Source organism: Sinocyclocheilus rhinocerous, unplaced genomic scaffold (genome assembly GCF_001515625.1).
Source record: "Sinocyclocheilus rhinocerous isolate Xijiao unplaced genomic scaffold, SAMN03320098_v1.1 scaffold202, whole genome shotgun sequence".
Classification (NCBI taxonomy): Eukaryota; Metazoa; Chordata; class Actinopteri; order Cypriniformes; family Cyprinidae; genus Sinocyclocheilus; species Sinocyclocheilus rhinocerous.
This window is the reverse complement of record NW_015641016.1, coordinates 280,036-298,218: the sequence shown is the minus strand read 5'-3', so window position 1 is coordinate 298,218 and position 18,183 is coordinate 280,036. Positions and strand designations below refer to the sequence as shown.

The following is an 18,183-nucleotide window of genomic DNA, read 5'->3' as shown; positions in this document are numbered from 1 at the left end:
CCCCATATAGCCAAAATGGCATGATCATAACACCCGCGAATATTCGACTGTGAGATTGGTAGTCGAATCAGGGTCCTCCTATCGAAGCATCGAAACTTCGACTATTCGGGGTCGCTCCTACTAATATTTAAATAAAACTTTAATTCAGATGTGACCAAAAATGCTCTTTTTTTTTTTTTTTTTACAGTACAGTTATTTATTTAAAAGTATTATTGTAATAAAAATATATTTCTTTACTGATGTTTACTTTTTATGATTTAAATAATATACTGTTTTGAATATTAATAACAGTAATTATTGTTGTTCTGTAGTCTTGAAATTCTTGAATTAATTATAAAACAAATCACCTATTTTCCAAATTAGAAAAAAAACAAAAAACAAATAGAGACATAAGAAACAATTAGTTATTAATAATTTAATGGTTAACAAACAGTTGTTGTTGTTGTTGTTTTGCTCCAAAAAGTCTGCCTAAATTAGGCAAATTGTTTTCTGATTTTGTTGTGCATGTTTTACTAAAAATACTAAATTTGTGTAAGACCGTTTTGAAAGTCTAAAGTTTTGAAAAATTCTAAAAATGCATAGAATGTAACAGTAAATAAAAACTAATAATTTCATACATTTAGTCGAGTTTGTAGTTTCATGAAACAATTTTGACTAGCATGCTGAAATTTTAGACTTGCCACAAGTAGGACTTAAATTCCCAGGTTACTCCTTGCTTTATGACATACATAATATATTGTTCTTTTCATCAGAGATCAGTCCGCCCCCTGATCACCACCCAAGCCAGAGGATTCCTCCTCCTGGGATATCTGATCATCCTCCACGGGGCGGGAACCAGCATCCTGATTTGGGGCCGCCTCCTCACGACTTTAACAGTCAGGCGCCACACAAGCAGACCCCAACTCATGTCAGTCAGGACGACTCCAGTCTGGTGCCCAATGTGCCCTACTTCGACCTTCCCGCAGGACTCATGGCGCCGCTTGTGAAGGTAATTTTACATTCGACGTCAGCTGAGAAAGTAGATGCTTGTTTTTGTCAGTCTCGTCTTAAATGTGAGTTTAAACTTTCTCTTTAACAATAGCTTGAAGATCATGATTATAAGCCTCTGGACCCAAAAGACATCCGTCCGCTGCCCACAAAGCCTCCCAGTGACCGTCTGCTGGCTGCAGTGGAGGCGTTTTACATCCTGCCGTCCCACGACAGACCCAGAAACAGGTGAACACCAATGTGACTGCTCTTGAGTTGTCGTTTTTTGGTTGTTTTTATTTAATACTTCATTTGTAATGACATGAAAACGATCATTTTTCCAGTGAGGGTTGGGAACAGGGCGGTCTGTACGAGTTCCACCGGGCCAAAATGAGAGAGAGGCGGAAAAAGGAACAGGACAAACGCAACAGGTGTGGAAGAAATGAACTGTTTTAATGTATTCTAACAAAACCTATTAAAAGCATTTTCATTAGTTGAAATAAAACTGAAAAAAATTTAAATAATAGACAAAAAGCTAAAACTAAGCATAATTACAAATGTTGTCTTAGAAATTCAATAAAATATATTGAAGTGCTAAAGCTACTAAGACTAAAACGGAAATAAAAGCTAAATATAAAAAACCTAATAAAAACAAGAATACACCAAAATTACTGAAACTAAAATGAAAGATAAATAATATTAATACTTTAATAGTATACGAAAATTACTAAAACGGAAATAAAATAAATAAAAATATAAATATAAAACCTAAATAAATAATTCAAAAGAATTTAAAAGACAAAACACAGCAAATTTTGTGAAAATTAAAATGAAAGCAGAAAATAAAACCTAATTCAAAATATTAATAAATAATAGTAAACAAAAAATAAATATGCTAAATATAAAAACAACAAAACACAACAAAATTTAGAAAAACTTGAACTAAAATTAAAGTGAAAGCTGAAAAAAAAAATATATATATATATATGTGTATATATATATAAAAAAAACGATTTGAAATACTATAATAGTATACTAAAATTATTAAAACTAAAACTGACATAAAAATGTGCTGAATATAAAAAACAAACAACTGAACATAACTTTTGTAAAATTTTAACATTAAAATGGAAGCTGAAAATAATAATAAAAAAACAAAATATGAATAAATGCCATAATAGTATACTGAAATAGCTGAAATCTGAAATAAGAACTATATAAATATACAAACTAATAAAAATGATAAAATTATTAAAACTCAAATTTAAATGAATGATGAAGAAAATAAAATCGAATATATTTCTTAATATATTTAAATACTATAATGGTATGCTAAAATTACTAAAACTGAAGTATAAACAAATTGACTAGCAAAACTGATTATAAAAAAGCCTAATAAAATGACAAAATACAACATTAGTAAAACTTAAACTAAAATTAAAATGAAAACTGAAAATATAAAACTAAAAGCTAATTAAAAATATTAATGAACTGTATTATAGTGTTCTACTAATACTAAAATAACAGGAATTCATATGCGACTAAACAAAAGTCATTCCCATTGTTTCCTCAGTAACATTTCACGTGATGATTTTTTGGCAGCACCCGAGGGAGTCCTTCGCGCAGTCGGTCACGCAGTCGAGGACGATCCACGTCACGCTCCAGCTCCAGGTCTTCCAAATCCTCTCGCTCCAGATCCAGATCCCGCTCTCGTTCTCGCTCTAACTCCAGATCTCGCTCTCGGCATCCCAAAAAAATATCTGCTTTGACATTGTTGTTGAACACATTTTTGACACTCTCCCGGAGGAGCAGGAGTCACTCCAGATCCAGGTCCCGAAGTCGCTCCCGCTCCAGATCACGATTTCCAGACAAGCGTCGTGATGCTGCAAATTCACGCAGTCCGACACCAGCGTAAGTCGAGCTACCTTGTTACCAAAATCCAGTTCGCATTTGAAAAGCACTTTTTTTTTTTTTTTGTGATCCTGTCTGCATCAGATTTTTTTTTTAACGTTTATTTGATATTTTGTTATTTGATAGTTTATTTTATTTGTTTTATTGTGTTTTTATAATTTTTTTTTACACATTTTTGACTTTCTCCCGGAGGAGCAGGTGTCGCTCCAGATCCAGGTCCCGAAGTCGCTCCCGCTCCAGATCTCGCTCCAGATCTCGATCTCCAGATAAGCGTTGTGACGCTGCAAAATCACGCAGTCCGACACCACCGTAAGTCGAGCTACCTTGTTACCAAAATCCAGTTCGCATTTGAAAAGCACTTTTTTTTGTTTTGTGATCCTGTCTGCATCATTTTTTTTTTTTTTACATTTATTTGATATTTATATTATTTAATGGTTTATTTTATTTGTTTTATTAAATTTTTTTTTTTTTTACACATTTTTGACTTTCTCCCGTAGGAGCAGGAGTCACTCCAGATCCAGGTCCCGAAGTCGCTCCCGCTCCAGATCTCGATTTCCAGACAAGCGTCATGACGCTGCAAAATCACGCAGTCCGACCCCACCGTAAGTCGAGCTACCTTGTTACCAAAATCCAGTTCGCATTTGAAAAGCGCTTTTTTTTGTTTTGTGATCCTGTCTGCATTAGTTTTTTTTTTTTCTCGTTTATTTGATATTTATATTATTTAATGGTTTATTTTATTTGTTTTATTGTGTTTTTATTAAATTTTTTTTTTTTTACACATTTTTGACTTTCTCCCATTGGAGCAGGAGTCACTCCAGGTCCAGGTCCCGAAGTCGCTCCAGATCACGATCTCCAGACAAGCGTCGTGACGCTGCAAAATCACGCAGTCCGACACCACCGTAAGTCGAGCTACCTTGTTACCAAAATCCAGTTCGCATTTGAAAAGAACTTTTTTTTGTTTTGTGATCCTGTCTGCATCAGTTTTTTTTTTTTTTTACGTTTATTTGATATTTTATTATTTGAGTTTATTTTATTTGTTTTATTGTGTTTTTATTATTTTTTTGATTAATCATAAAAAAGTAATTCAAAAAGAGTAACTGACATTTTTATTTTGTGAAATTTTGTAAAAAAAAAATATCAGTAAAAATTACGGAGCAAATTACCTATTTTTTTCCACTCATTAGGGGCAAGGTTATTTTCGTACCCTTGGCGGAAAAATATATGAGCTGTGTGGCGGTTTAGGGAAATACCTGTAAATGGCGCATCGCACACGTGAGGTTATCTGACAGAGAGAACAGTCCTGCACGGGTCCTGTTTGGTAAACGTACACCAGCAGTACTTAACAGAACACTCGACCCGTTATCCAACAGCAGCACTACTTTAATTAATTTATTAATTCATTCTGTACCAGACCAGAACCGTTTGACATAAAGACTGCGAGTCACGACCCGAACCACACCAGCATTAAATCTATTACATCAGGTTAGGCGTGGGCCGATTACCGGTTTCAAGGTATAATGCGATTTGAAAATTTCACGGTTTCAAAACCGCTAATATTTTCCGTTATACCGTTCCTGCGGTATGCGCTGTTTTTCATGTCTCCTCAAAGACTGAAAGTGTAGGAATCCCTCAGGTTGAGTGCAGTGTAGAGAGTAGCACGGCCCCTCCTCCTCCTGTTGGTGCGAGCGAGCGGTCAGTCACGTGTGTGTATGACGGCCGAAGGAGCTTCCTCTGGAACTTACACGATCGGCAACCGGCCGTTTATTGTTTTATTGCAGCCGATCTATGTTGCACAAACTGCGTTGCAATGCATATCATTTTCCAAATGTCATTTATGTGAAAATATGAAGTCTGTAAACGCCCGTTAACACAGGCCAGAGATGCTGAAGACGGACGCACAGAGAAAAATACTGCAGCAGGCAGATCACTCACTGTTCATGATGCACGAACTATTGGAAGAAAATCCTCAATATTGATTTGGGGGTTTATATGAATGTGTTTCTGAGGGGAACTGACTGTCTTCAGAAACATTTAGAATTGATTAGAATTTATTTATTAGCCTATATTAAAATAAAACTAATTTAAAAATTCAAAACTATAATAACCTTGATTAGGGGCTCCGAAATTTAAATCTAATCCCATCCTACAAAATCCCATTACAAAGTCTATTATTGTATTTTTGGTCACAAATCTTCTCCACATTTATTTTGACCTTTATAAGTTAAATATTGTTACTAAAACAAAATTTGAAAAGAATTGCAAAAAAAATTTATCCCATCCAGATTGCAATGTTTATGATTGTATTTATTTATTTATGTATTATTATTATTTGGTCAGTTTTGACCTTCATAAGCCAAATTTTGGGACTAAAGCTAAATTTGTTGTTGCGCTGCAGGATTGAAAAATTTAAAAAAATTATGATTAGTGGTTTAATTATTGTTGTCATGCCATCTGACAAAAAAAATATATTTATTTAAATTAAAATAAATGCATAAAAATGAATGCAGATTTTGGCTGATAATGATCATTTCACCTAATAAATGTAAGTAAATTGATCCAATCCAAATAGCGATTTACATGAAATATGGTCTCTCCGCAGCTCCACATCTGGTTTGGGTTCAGGCCCTGCTGGGTCTGACCCACAGGATCCCTCCAGCACAGAGTGATCACCCATCACACGTGGTCTGTATTTTTACTGTAGATGTCATAAAGCTGTTTTTCACATTTGTTTGGACGTTTTATCTTGCCCTTGGTTCCTTTTTGTAGTAAAATGCATCAAAGCATCATATTGTAACTCAGAGGTGTCAGTGTCATCGCAAGCGTTTCCTTTGATTAATCTGAGACTCTGTACAAGCAAAATAAAGACGCTTTAAAAAGGGCACAGTGTTTATGTAAACATTTTATTTATGCATGAATGATTAAAGTAAAGCACGATGAACAGATACTGAAAAATGCTGGTTTATTTAGGCACGTTATTGCATGAACAATGATTGAATTTTTTTTGGCTGTTTATGATTTGTGGACGATGCATCCAAAACATTGATCATCTGTTCATTCAACTAATGATAGTCTCTCATTTCCTCTAAAGCGTCTTCAATACTCAGTTTGGGCGGCCTGTGAGCGTGAATAAACTAGAACAAGAAAAAGTCCTGTTAGTAAACACTAAAGATATTGAAGAAATCTAAAAAATGTTTTGATATATAAACCACAACCGCTGTTTGTCTAACCCTCATTTTCGTTACTCGTCAAATTCTTACCTCTTTAGTATCCTCTAGTGTGGTGTATTTGTAATCAGCAGGTCCCAGTGACTCAATCAATGACGTGTAGTGACGTCTGGTGGAGTCGATGAATGCTCTAGTGAGATCTAACTGCTGCAGCAACATCGTTGAGTGCAAAAACAGCGGGACTGTATGCCGTCAAACCTGTTAACATGGAAGATAATGAGCTGGTTCAGCTAGTAAGAAAAGGATTTCCACAGTGACTGGAATGTTCTGATTCTTTATAACCACTTGAGATATTCATGTTTCCTAGGTTCAGGGTTATTCAGACGTAAAGCGTGTAGTTCATATTGTATACTCACTCTCGATGGTTTCAGCGCTGACTGTGTGACTGGCTATTGGGGTGGGGTCCATGTACGTCATGCCCAGTGATGGACCAATGGCAGCCTTGCCTGAAACAATTGACAACATAAATGGGTGGATCTCACAAAAACATGTCCAGGTCTTTCCAGGTTTTTTGCATTACGGTAATGGGAGTTTGGAGCAAAATGTGCTTAAATGTCATGAAAATAGTGTAAAAATGCAAACAAACAAATAAAAAATATATATATATTTTGATTTTAATATGAAATATGATTTGGGCGTGTTCTTGTCCCAAATACATTTTTCGCAGAACAAGAACAAAGTGGTCCTAAACTATAACCCTGAGGTACACCCCAAAAGAATAGAGTCTGGCTGGCCTGAAGTATCAGATAATGTAAACCTACCAGAAGACCATGTGTAAGTTAGTCCATCTGCCTGAGTCTGTATTGCAACCTCCTTCAAGTGACGGTCAGAACTGGGGCCGTGTGTTACCGTTGCATTGGACGAGCTAGACCTCGAGGAAGAGTCTGAGTGGTGACCGGAAGATGATGATTGTGATAAAGTACGGTCATCGTCGTCGCCATCCTGGGATTTTTTTCACCCCCCGGCTCTTAATGCATGGTTTTTCCTTCTGGAACATCACTGAGCATTTGAACCTTCTGTAATAGTTGCATATGAGTCTCTCAGTTGTCCTCAGTGTAAAAAGATGGATCTTAAAATCATACAGTCATTGTTGGAAAGGGTTCAAATACACAAAAATGCTGGAAAACCAAAGAATTTGTGGGACCTGAAGGATTTTTCTGAAGAACTGCAGGCAGTTTAACTGTTCAGGACAAACAAGGGACTCATGAAAAACTATCACTAAACAAACAACAACAAAAAATGGCTGTCGATCATTCAGGCAAGAATCAAGTGTATGTAAACTTTTGAACGGGGTCATTTTTATAAATTCAACTATAATTTTCTCTTGTGGACTATATGTAAACATCTTTTATGTGAAATATCTTATTCAGGTTAGCACTAACTAAACAATAACATGCATTTTGTACTATCCCTCTGATTCTGGTAAAATAATTAACCTTTTGCAGATTCGGAAAGGGGGATGTAAACTTTTGACCTCAACTGTATATATGTATATACCTGCTCCAGAATTTTCTGCAATTTAAAAGGGTTACTTAATTTTGCCTGTTTATGATAGATTAAAAAAAATAAAATAGTGTGTGGATCATGGAGGAGAGTTCAGGATTAAAGCAGGACCATAGAGATATAGGTCACACACACACATTCTTGCATATGTGGTTTATGGGGACTCTCCATAGGCGTAATGGTTTTTATACTGTACAAACTGTATATTCTATCGCCCTACACCTAAACCTACCCCTTACAGAAAACTACTGGCAATTTTTGAGTTTAAAAAAACACTATTTACTATTTTTTTTTAAAGCCTTTTGGTTTACGGCCCAGGAAGTGTCCTCATAAATCATGTTTACGTTGTATTACCTATGTCATTATACACATTTGTGCCCTCATAAACCATATATACCAGAACACACCTTAATCGTTATTGTTTTGTTGGGCCAGTCTATCTCAAGTGGTCCAAAAATTGTGAAGATGATTGATTAGAAGAAGCAGCAGTAAAATTATTCAAATTTAGTTATATCTTATTTTCAAATTCTAAAAGAAAACATTAAATTCATATGTATTATTTTACTTAGTTTTATTACAACATGCCTATATATAAGGATTTTGGATGAAGGGGGCCCTGGAGTTTTATAAACTTAAATATTTTAAATAATTTAGACTTATTAATTCCCCTTTGAAGTTTGCTAAGTCCCCTATAGTGGTCACCAGCCCCCTGATTGAGAAGCACCGTTTTAGACCTCATTTACAAGCATACGCTATTGTTACACTGCCCGGCCAAAAAATAAAAATAAAATAAAAATTCACTATCAGGATTTAAATAAGCAAATACTTAAAGGCACAATATGTAAGATTTTTTTATTAAGATATCCAAAAACCACTAGAACAGTGTTATATATTTTGCTGACTTGTGTACTTTATCCCAAATGTTTCGAAGAACATTTAACGACCGGAAGCAGCGGAAGCGGTCGACTGTGGCATAATAAAAGCCCCGCTGCTTTCGAGCCGTGTGTCGTCCTAAAAAAGTCGTCCTACAATTAAAAACACTTGTTGATATCATCTCGAGCACGACACATTGAAAAAGCTGCGAGGCACAATGGTCAAAGATTTCCATCTAGCGTCATATTTACATAGAAAAGCTATTTTAAAAAAGCAGCGGCGCTTTGTAAACAGCTCAGAGTAACCAAGCCATCTCCATAAGAACCATATGATTGCCAGAACGAATTTACCGGGATTTTTGAAAAGGTCGTGTTCACACATGATCTCTTAAAGGTAATTTACCAGTAAAGACTGTATGTGTGAAAGGGTTTAAAGTTAAACTCTTCTTCTGCATATGCGGTGACTGAGTTTGGGTTGCTTTCCCTGTTGAAAAAAACTGGTTTGAGGTACAAAACAGTAGATACTTAGAGAACATAACTAACTTAAATATAAAATTACTAACAAAGCCAGTTATTCGGGTGTCATCAACAGCGTAAAAATGTCAAAAACTGCCGTTAGTTACAGCCTCCCAACGGCAGGCGACGCTGTGACGTCACGGCCCTTCCGAACGTCTCCAGAGCGCATGCGCAGCTCACGCACCGGAGGAAGTCGTCACGGTTCAGTTTCCCGTCGCTTCATCTTGAACTGAAACACAACAAACCCATGCCAATATAATGGTCGCGCCCGTTTGAAAGCGAGTTATTTTGTTTCGCGCCTCAGCGTCATGTGTTATAAATGAATTCCTGGTCTAATACTAGCGAGTAATCTTAAGAAAAATGGATATTTCCACGCCTCCAGAAGGTAACTACGCTTGCGTGAGTGATTGTACTGCAGCGCGAGCGCGAATAAACTGATATTATACATTACAAAACCTCACTAACAAACACACAATTATCACATAAAATTAGCATTTATGTGCTGGTTATTTAGTGTGGGTGGGATGGCAGGTGTATTCACTGACTTTCTGTATATATAACTGTTAAAGCTTTTACAGTAGATGTCAATGGTTGCTTTTTTCTGTTTATATTTCGTTTTTATTATTATGTATTTACTGTTTTGTATTCTGGTTATGTATGTATTTTATTGCTTTGACTGTATCCCCTGTGAATGTTATCTTTTCAGAATTTTTTTGTTAATGTTATACTTACTGTACTGTGAATGTTATATCTTTAATAAAATAAAAAAATTAAATAAAAAGTAGATGTCAGTGGTGACCAACATTACTAGTACAAATATATTTACTGCACTAAAACTGTGGACCGTTGATATTAGCGATTGCCGTCATCACAAAAAGATAGGAAAGAAAATGGCTGAAAGCTTCTTACACTTTAAAAAGATGGCAAATATTAAAAAATATCTTAAAATAATTCCTTATATTCATTAAAATAATACTATATGAACGGTTATATTTTAAAAAATATACTATGTATTTATTTTGTGTATTGTATTTTTCTCTCTCTCTCTCTGATTTTCCCCATCAGATCAAGAACTGCGTAATGTCATTGATAAACTGGCCCAGTTTGTCGCCCGAAATGGACCCGAGTTTGAGAAGATGACCATGGAGAAGCAGAAGGACAACCTCAAGTTCTCCTTTCTGTTCGGAGGGGAATATTTCGGCTACTACAAATACAAACTGGCCATCGAACAGCAGCAGCGTACGTGAATGAACCGCTGCAGAGCATAAGTCGCATTTTACCACGATCACAATATCGTGCATATTCATTACCGTGATATATCGCATTACCGAATACCGGCGCAAGTCTAATTTCAACTAACCAGTGTTATTTTAATATTATTTATATTTTCTTGTAGTTTGTATGAACATTTTGATTGAGCCTTAATTTTTTTTATTGCCATTTTTATTAGTTTTTATTTTATTTATTTTTTAATATTACTGTTTAGGTTTATTTTATATTATTTCAATTTTAGGCTTAGTTCTGTTTTAGTTTTTAGTAATCTTATTTATTTTTGGTGCTTCAACTTAAGCTTATTTCAGTTAGGGGTCAAGGCATTATATAAGTTTTACATCTAAAGTTTATTTTCATTTTATTTCAGCTTCAATTAACAAAAAATGTTTTTAGATTTAGTTTTAGGTAATGCTAATAACCCTGTTACTAACACGGGGCTTGTGTGATTGAAATGTACAGCTAGATTTGCCTGTTTGACAGCTGTATTGTGTGTAAGTTTCATCTTTATGGTGTGCTTCTCTCCTTTATAGATTCTGGCTCTCATGATGATGAATATAAAATGGAAGGTATTTATTAGACCGATGATCAGAAATGTTTAATTTTGCCTGGTATTCATGAAGTTCTTCTGTATCATTAGTGCTTGAAACTTTTTTTATGTTTCATTTGTCAGATTATGTTGTGGTTTACGTTTTCTCAGACATACTTCAACCTGTTAAATTGGTTGAAACTTTCAGAAACAGCCGTGAAACACTTTTGGTAGTGTTTGCCAACCATCGCTGTTACTATTTCTCATATTCAGGGATTCGAACCAAGAATTAATAGAATAGTTCACCCAAAAATGATAATTAGCTGAAAATGTGCTCACCCTCAGACTGTCCTAGATGTTGATGAGTTTGTTTCTTCATCAGATTTGGAAAAATGTAGCATTACGTCACTTGCTCACCAGTGGATCCTCTGCAGTGAATGGGTGCCGTCAGAATGAGAGTCCAAACAGCTGATAGAAACATCACAATAATCCTCAAGTAATCCACACCACTCCAGTCCATCAGTTAACATCTTGTGAAGTGAAAACATGCATGTTTGTAAGAAACAAATCCTTCATTAGTGTGTTTTTAACTTTGATAGAGAGTCCTCCATCCATAATGTTGCTTTCTCCAGTGAAAAAGTCGTCTCGTCAGAATCAGGAGAGAAATCTGCACAGATCAAGCATCGTTTACAAGCCAAAACAGCTCTAAACAAATATGTGGGTGGATTTTGATGTGAGAGACAACAGGAGATGGACTTTCAGCAGAGGAAGCGTTATTATGGATTATGGGCTCATATTTCTGCATATTTTTCAACTATTTCAGATTAGACAACTTTTTCCACTGGAGGAAGCAACATTATGGGTAAAGGACTCTATCCAAGTTAAAAACATTTTAATGATGGGTTTGTTTCTTACAAACACGCAGCTTTTGTCTTCTCAAGATGTTAACTGATGGACTGGAGTGGTGTGGATTACTTGTGGATTATTGTGAAGTTTTTATCAGCTGTTTGGACTCTCGTTCTGACGGCACCCATTGTGGTGATAATGCTACATCTCTACAAATACGTTCTGATGAAGAAACAAACTAATCTACGTTTTGGATGGTCCGAAGGTGAGTAAATTTTCTGCAAATTAATATTTTTAGGTAAACTATTTAAGTAAGCACATTACTTTACTGCACTGTTTTTTGCAGCATACATGATATATAAACTTGTGCAGCTTGATTAGATTTTTGGTTTACTTTTGTTTGTTTTTCAAATGCAAGTATTCCGTATAAATCTTGATTCAAACTTTCAGCTTCATTTTCAATCTAAGGAAGCCACAAGCAAGCAGTTTTCCTTTGGGTTCTTTACTTGATTTCTTTTTCCCTCAGTTATTTGCAGTCAGTTCAGTATGTTGTATCCCCATGCTTTCCTCAGCTTAATGTTTTGTTAATGTATTCCCGAGTTTTTCATGCGACTGTCTCCAGACATGGAAAATCAGAGGGGAACAAACCAGCATGAGTGATTTCCTGCATGTTTCTCTGATCTGAATGGTTTTGCTCTGGGAACGTCCATTCAAAAGAGAGTCACGCTTCCTTCAGTAGTGTGACCGTTCACTCACATCCATCACTGGCAGGCAGATGTTTGTTTCGGCACACAGAAGGAGTTATAGTTTTTGCGTCTGTGTGTTCTTGTGATTAGCACTGCTCTGTAAACCCCCGGATAAAGAGGTCGCAGATGTTCCCGCGCCAATGACAATGCTCCCGCCGCCGCCGATCCCGCCGACCACGCCGTCTGTGGAGGAGCTGATCCAGCAGAGCCAGTGGAACCTCCAGCAGCAGGAGCAACACCTGCTCAGCCTCAGACAGGTGCATTCAAATCTTTTGCGCACAATGGGACTTTGCGTAGTTTTGATGGTCCATTTACATTTAGACATTTAGCAGATGCTTTTATCCAAAGCGACTTACAGCGTGTTGGGGAAGTCGTGGCCTAATGGTTAGAGAGTCGGACTCGTAACCCAAAGGTTGCGGGTTCGAGTCTTGTACCGGCAGGGATTGTAGGTGGGGGGAGTGAATGTACAGCGCTCTCTCCCACCTTCAATACCATGACTGAGGTGCCCTTGAGCAAGGCACCGAACCCCCAACTGCTCCCCGGGCGCCGCAGCAAAAAATGGCTGCCCACTGCTCCGGGTATGTGTTCACGGTGTGTGTGTTCACTGCTGTGTGTGTGCACTTTGGATGGGATAAATGCAGAGCACTAATTCCTATTATGGGTCACCATACTTGTCACTTCACTTCAAATGAGGACAATGGAAACAATCAAAATCAACAAAAGAGCAATAATATGCAAGTGCTATAATAAGTCTCAGTTAGCTTAACGCAGTACACGTAGCAAGTTTTTTTTTAATGATGAATAAAAAGAAAACAAATATAGAATACAAAAAGATTAGAGAAGCAAGTGTCGTGCTTGACAGATTGTGGTGTAGAAAATTGTGCACTGATGGTTTTAATTTTATTTATGAAGAACGTGGCAAATTCGTCAGTTCTAATTCATCCAAAAAGTTACCTTGTGGTCCTGGGGGTCGATAAACAATTACAAAATGGATTTTAAAAGGGTGGGTAATAGTGACTGAATGTGATTCAAAGGAGCTGGTAATACCCAGAGAAGGTAAAGGAATACATTTCCAATCATTCCAATCAATTTCCAATCATTTATCTTCTTCGCACCAGGGCTGAATTTATTTGATCAAAAAATACAGTGATATTGTGAAATACAACTCAAAAGAACTGTTTTCTGTTTGAATATATTATGTTGGATTGACAAAGGCAACCTCCTGATCTACTATTTAAGCTGCTGCTTCATCTTCTGAGACTAAATTTAGTAGGGAGCTAAAACCACCAAACTCGCGTCAGAACTTCAGACTGGTCTGACTCGGGTTGCTATATCTTTTCTAAATGATCAGACTTGTGGTTTTCGTTAAACAGACCATCAAAACTATGCAAAGTCCCATAGACTTTCATTGAGGGGGTCAAAACTTTTGTACAATAAATAATATCTTATAAATAAATAATATCTTATTATTTATATAAAAAATAAATATTTAAGCTGTGTATCACTAGCAAAGCCAGCCTGTCCTAGGACAACATGCTAAAACATACTAACAATGTGTTAAACCATTCTAGCAATGTGTTAAGTAATGCTAGCAGTGTGTTAAGTTACGTTAGAATAATGGTAGTAGTGTGTTAAAACATTAGCAAAATGTTAAAACTGGGGCTGTCAGTTGATTAAAAATTTTAATCTGATTAACTTCATGATGTGTCGATTAATTAATCGAATTAATTGCAAAATAAATTTGACTGAAAATACCCACAAAAGATTATTTAAAATGTTTGTTAAATGAGAAAGTATCAAGTAGACATTACAAATTGTAGCTTTAGAAATATTTTATTTGATTCAATAAAAACATTTATTACACATAAACATTTAGGCTACAACGGACTAACATAAACTATGAAACATAAAAGAAGATAATTTGAGAAACATCTCAGTATTTTTTGTTCATACAATGAAAGTCATTGGTAACCAAAACAGCTTTGTTACCAATAGTCTTCAAAATACCTTCTTTTATGTTCCACAATAGAAAGGTTTGAAACGACATGAGGGTGAGTAAATGATGACAGAAGTTGAATATTTTGGGTGAACAATCCCTTTAATGTTTTTTTATTTGATTTATAATTTTTGTTTTTTTATAAATTCATACTCTAAATAAGAAACTAAATCTGCCAGCAGGTGGCGGTAAATGTCTTTATGAGTCATTCATTCGAGGCAGATTCATTCAGGAATGAAGTAAACAGCTTTCTTTATGAATGGGCCTTTGAATCATTGATTCACACGATTCGTTCAAAACGCGGATTCATTAGCTGAAAAAAAAACTCCTGAACAACGCTGTGTTGCTCGGAGACGCACAGCAGTTCTGCTATGGCTTTAAAGGTAATATGTTCTCAGCAAAATTGAGCAAAAACACGTCATTTTGTGTTTAAAATATAACACAATATCAACTTCTTATTTGCTGAACTGTTGTATAAAATCACATTTAAACTCGTGATATTCGGGACAAAATCAGCTCTCGTGCAATAGGCTACTGCTCTCGCTGCTCGCGTGATATCGTATGATATAAATATGAGAGAAAAACTCAGACAGGGGCATTTTTGCCCCAATATCTTGAATTTTAGGGCATAACTGCATTTATGGAGTTGTTGCCATGCATCATATTTGTCAGCGGTCAACTGTATGAAATGTAAGATGACATACAGGTCTGGGGGCGGGGCCAGTGCGTTAACTGCATTCAAATATTTTAAGCGCGTTATTTTTTCATAACTAATTAAGTTAACGCGTTAAACTGACAGCCCTAGTTAAAACATATTAGCAATGTGATAAATCATGCTAGCAACATATAAAAAAAACATGTTAGCAGCATGATAAATCATGTTAGGACATGTTAAAACATTAGCAAAATGTTAAATATGCTAGCAATGTGTTAAATCATGTTAACAATGTTCAAAACATGCTGTTAAAACTGTTAACTGTTAAATCATGCTTGAATCATGTTAGCAATGTGTTACAACAGGCTAGTAATGTGTTAATTCATGATAGCAACATGTTAAAACATGAGCAAAATGTTAGTAATGTGTAAAATCAAATGGAAAGAAAATGATAGCAATATGTAAAAAACATGTTAGCAACATGCTAGCAATGTGTTAAAACATGCAAGAAACACTCAAACATACTAGGAATGTGTTAAAACATGGAAGCAAAGCATAAAAAAACATGGTAGCAGCATATTCAGTTGTTAACAATGTTTTAAAATGTTAGCAACTTGCTTAAACATTTTAGCAGTATTAATAACATTTTATTGACTTTGAGTAAAATCTTCAAACTTCAAGCTGTTCAAAATCGTTTCATCCAGCAGAGCCAGTGAAACCTCCAGCAGCAGGAGCAGCACCTTGCTGAAAAAACTAATTTCTTACCCAAAAATAGTCCTACTGATCCCACGCTTTTGAACATTGATATATTCTGTTAAATAAATGTGTTTTGGGGTTTCAGGAGCAAGTGACGGCCGCCATCTCTCTGGCGATGGAGCAGCAGATGCAGAAACTGCTGGTGGAGACGCAGCTAGACATGAACGAGTTCGACAACCTGCTCCAGCCCATCATAGACACCTGCACCAAAGACGCCATATCGGTACAAGCCGGAAACCTGCCTCGGTCATGCCCGGTCTGTCTGATACGTCTCAGATTAGTCATTTATCTGGTTATTTCTCTTTCTCAGGCTGGAAAGAACTGGATGTTCAGTAACGCTAAGACCCCGCCGCACTGCGAGCTGATGGCGTCGCATCTCAGAAACCGCATCACTGCGGACGAGGCACATTTTGAGCTCCGCCTGCATCTCATCTATCTGACCAATGACGTCCTGCATCACTGGTGAGATGCAGAGATTTCATCTGAACTGTTACAATATATTTGAATACTTAAATTAGCTAAAAAGGTAGACTGTTATTTTAGTCTTATAAATATACTAATATAGAATTCATTAATATTTTGAATTATGTTTGAATTATAGTTTATTTTTCAAATTTATTATTTATTATTTTGTTGTTTTTAGCATTTTTCTTAGTGTAAATGTATATAAATATTAAATTATATGTAATTTTTCTAGCTATATATTGAATTATTTTTAACAATTATTTATAATATATACTTTTAATGTTATATTTTTTATAGTTTATACAATATGTTTAATGTTATAATACAATTTTATAATAATAAATATTTATTATGTTTTTAAATTTGTTTTAGTTTTAGAAATTTTATAGTAATTTAAGTCTTCAATTTAAAGTAAATCAAAGTTAGAAATGTTTTAATTTGAGTTATTGATCAGGGTTATTTTAATTGCATAGCTCAAGAACAACTAAATAATATATTTAAATAATGACATCACATTCATTTTAATTTTAGTGTAATGCTGTTGTGTTATGCTGTTTTTAATTAATTAAATTAATTATTCATTTCAATTTTAGTTGTAGTAATTGTAATACTTGAACTAAATTAAAAATGTAAAATGTCACCTGAAAAACTAACTGAAATAAAATAAGTTTAAATATATTAATACATTTAATTTTTTTTATTTAAAATAAACAAAATAGTTTTAAAGTTTTAATTTACGAGAACAACAACACTGGTCGGGTAATTTTATTTCATTTAAAAATGTAATTTGAATCCTAACTTTCACTTAATTTTTTATTTATTTTGATGCTAGGGATGCACAAATATAAAAAATTTGGCCAATACCGATAACCGATAATTGTTTAAATATGAAAGCCGATAAACGATATGTTGGCCGATAAATCTAAATCCACATTTTTACATAATTTTTGAGAGCCTGATTACCAAAAAAGTCTCACCATTAAAAGGCATTAAACACTTCAGCATAAATCAAACAAAGCAGCCTTACAAATAAATAAAATAATGCTTAAATAATAGAAACAAATAACTGGACAACATTACTTGCGTGTAAAAAAAAAAATAAACTAAATAAACATGTGCCATGGATAAATTAACCGAAATATCCTCCGCACTGACAATAATTAAATTATTTTAATTAAACCATATTGTTGATAAAAAAAATAAGATACAAATAAAAGTGGTGGTTATTATTAATAATATATCAATGATTTTGAAAAAGAAGTATCTTAAATTAATACCACTGTTTCAAATAGAAGCATTGCGGTTTGAGCTGAGTGCACTGTAGCTGAATGAACACCAGTAAACTAAAGCGCATTGTTAGCGGGTTAATTAGGCTGTATGAGAATCAAATCTTTATCAACCCTCTACATTGCAACTAAATACCTCGCATATGCGACTAAATCTTCACTCTAGGCGAATAAATGATGTTTAATATTAGCCAACGGCTAATAAATTCTCAGATTTTACTCGCCAGTGTGTGAGTTGGAGGCTAAGTATAAGTTTAGCACAGATATATTTTCACTCACCGAAAACACTCTGACTCAGCGCTTCAGAGTTTCATATTCTTTGTTGTATTTTCCTGTCAAAATAACGGCGTTCCTTTGGAATTCTTCAGCTATTAAGAACTGCCTCTTTCTCTGGTAGTGGGCGGGACTAGTACGCAAACGGCAATCTCATTGGCTGGCGCTCACCTATTATCGTCCCTGTTTTGGTTTCAGCAAATCAGTTTGAGCGAACGCACACAACCTGATTAATATTCATGAATCCAGCAGCTCATTAATACTTGTTTTATATTGTTCTTATTAGTAGAATTCGTATCATTATTATCTTATCAGTATTTTTGTTAGTTTTTTTTAAAGAAACACTGAATGACCAAAAAAGCACCACCAC

The 18,183-nt window shown here is 35.1% G+C and overlaps 2 protein-coding genes and 1 long non-coding RNA gene across 7 annotated transcripts in view; 2 read left to right on the top strand and 1 right to left on the bottom strand.

The window, feature by feature from the left end:
* Positions 1 to 5,915, top strand: part of LOC107753736 (calcium homeostasis endoplasmic reticulum protein-like) — a 39,693-nt gene extending 33,778 nt beyond the window's left edge. The window contains exons 9-16 of one of the 3 annotated variants that reach the window (XM_016569949.1): positions 753 to 988; positions 1,082 to 1,215; positions 1,311 to 1,397; positions 2,569 to 2,877; positions 3,070 to 3,186; positions 3,375 to 3,479; positions 3,684 to 3,776; positions 5,477 to 5,915. In XM_016569949.1, the coding sequence (XP_016425435.1) occupies positions 753 to 988; positions 1,082 to 1,215; positions 1,311 to 1,397; positions 2,569 to 2,877; positions 3,070 to 3,186; positions 3,375 to 3,479; positions 3,684 to 3,776; positions 5,477 to 5,543 (1,148 nt within the window). In that variant the 3' untranslated portion in view covers positions 5,544 to 5,915. The remainder of the gene's footprint in view (positions 1 to 752; positions 989 to 1,081; positions 1,216 to 1,310; positions 1,398 to 2,568; positions 2,878 to 3,069; positions 3,187 to 3,374; positions 3,480 to 3,683; positions 3,777 to 5,476) is intronic. The other 2 variants (XM_016569950.1, XM_016569951.1) reach the window with 2 other exon arrangements.
* A 39-nt stretch (positions 5,916 to 5,954) lies between these two features.
* On the bottom strand, positions 5,955 to 9,074 carry LOC107753737 (uncharacterized). 3 transcript variants are annotated; one of them, XR_001641495.1, is made up of 3 exons: positions 9,040 to 9,074; positions 6,135 to 6,547; positions 5,955 to 6,008 (listed from the first exon to the last, which is right to left on the bottom strand). It is a non-coding gene; the product is annotated as an uncharacterized LOC107753737 (long non-coding RNA). The 3 variants fall into 3 exon arrangements; XR_001641493.1 differs by lacking the exon at positions 9,040 to 9,074 and having other exon boundaries at positions 6,135 to 6,299; positions 6,387 to 7,115; XR_001641494.1 differs by lacking the exon at positions 9,040 to 9,074 and adding an exon at positions 6,863 to 7,115.
* Positions 9,075 to 9,114: 40 nt separating this feature from the next.
* Positions 9,115 to 18,183, top strand: part of LOC107753747 (calcium homeostasis endoplasmic reticulum protein-like) — a 21,351-nt gene continuing 12,282 nt past the window's right edge. Inside the window, exons 1-6 of the mRNA XM_016569960.1 lie at positions 9,115 to 9,377; positions 10,058 to 10,231; positions 10,795 to 10,830; positions 12,473 to 12,639; positions 15,875 to 16,012; positions 16,100 to 16,251. Of these exons, the coding sequence (XP_016425446.1) occupies positions 9,353 to 9,377; positions 10,058 to 10,231; positions 10,795 to 10,830; positions 12,473 to 12,639; positions 15,875 to 16,012; positions 16,100 to 16,251 (692 nt within the window). The 5' untranslated portion in view covers positions 9,115 to 9,352. The remainder of the gene's footprint in view (positions 9,378 to 10,057; positions 10,232 to 10,794; positions 10,831 to 12,472; positions 12,640 to 15,874; positions 16,013 to 16,099; positions 16,252 to 18,183) is intronic.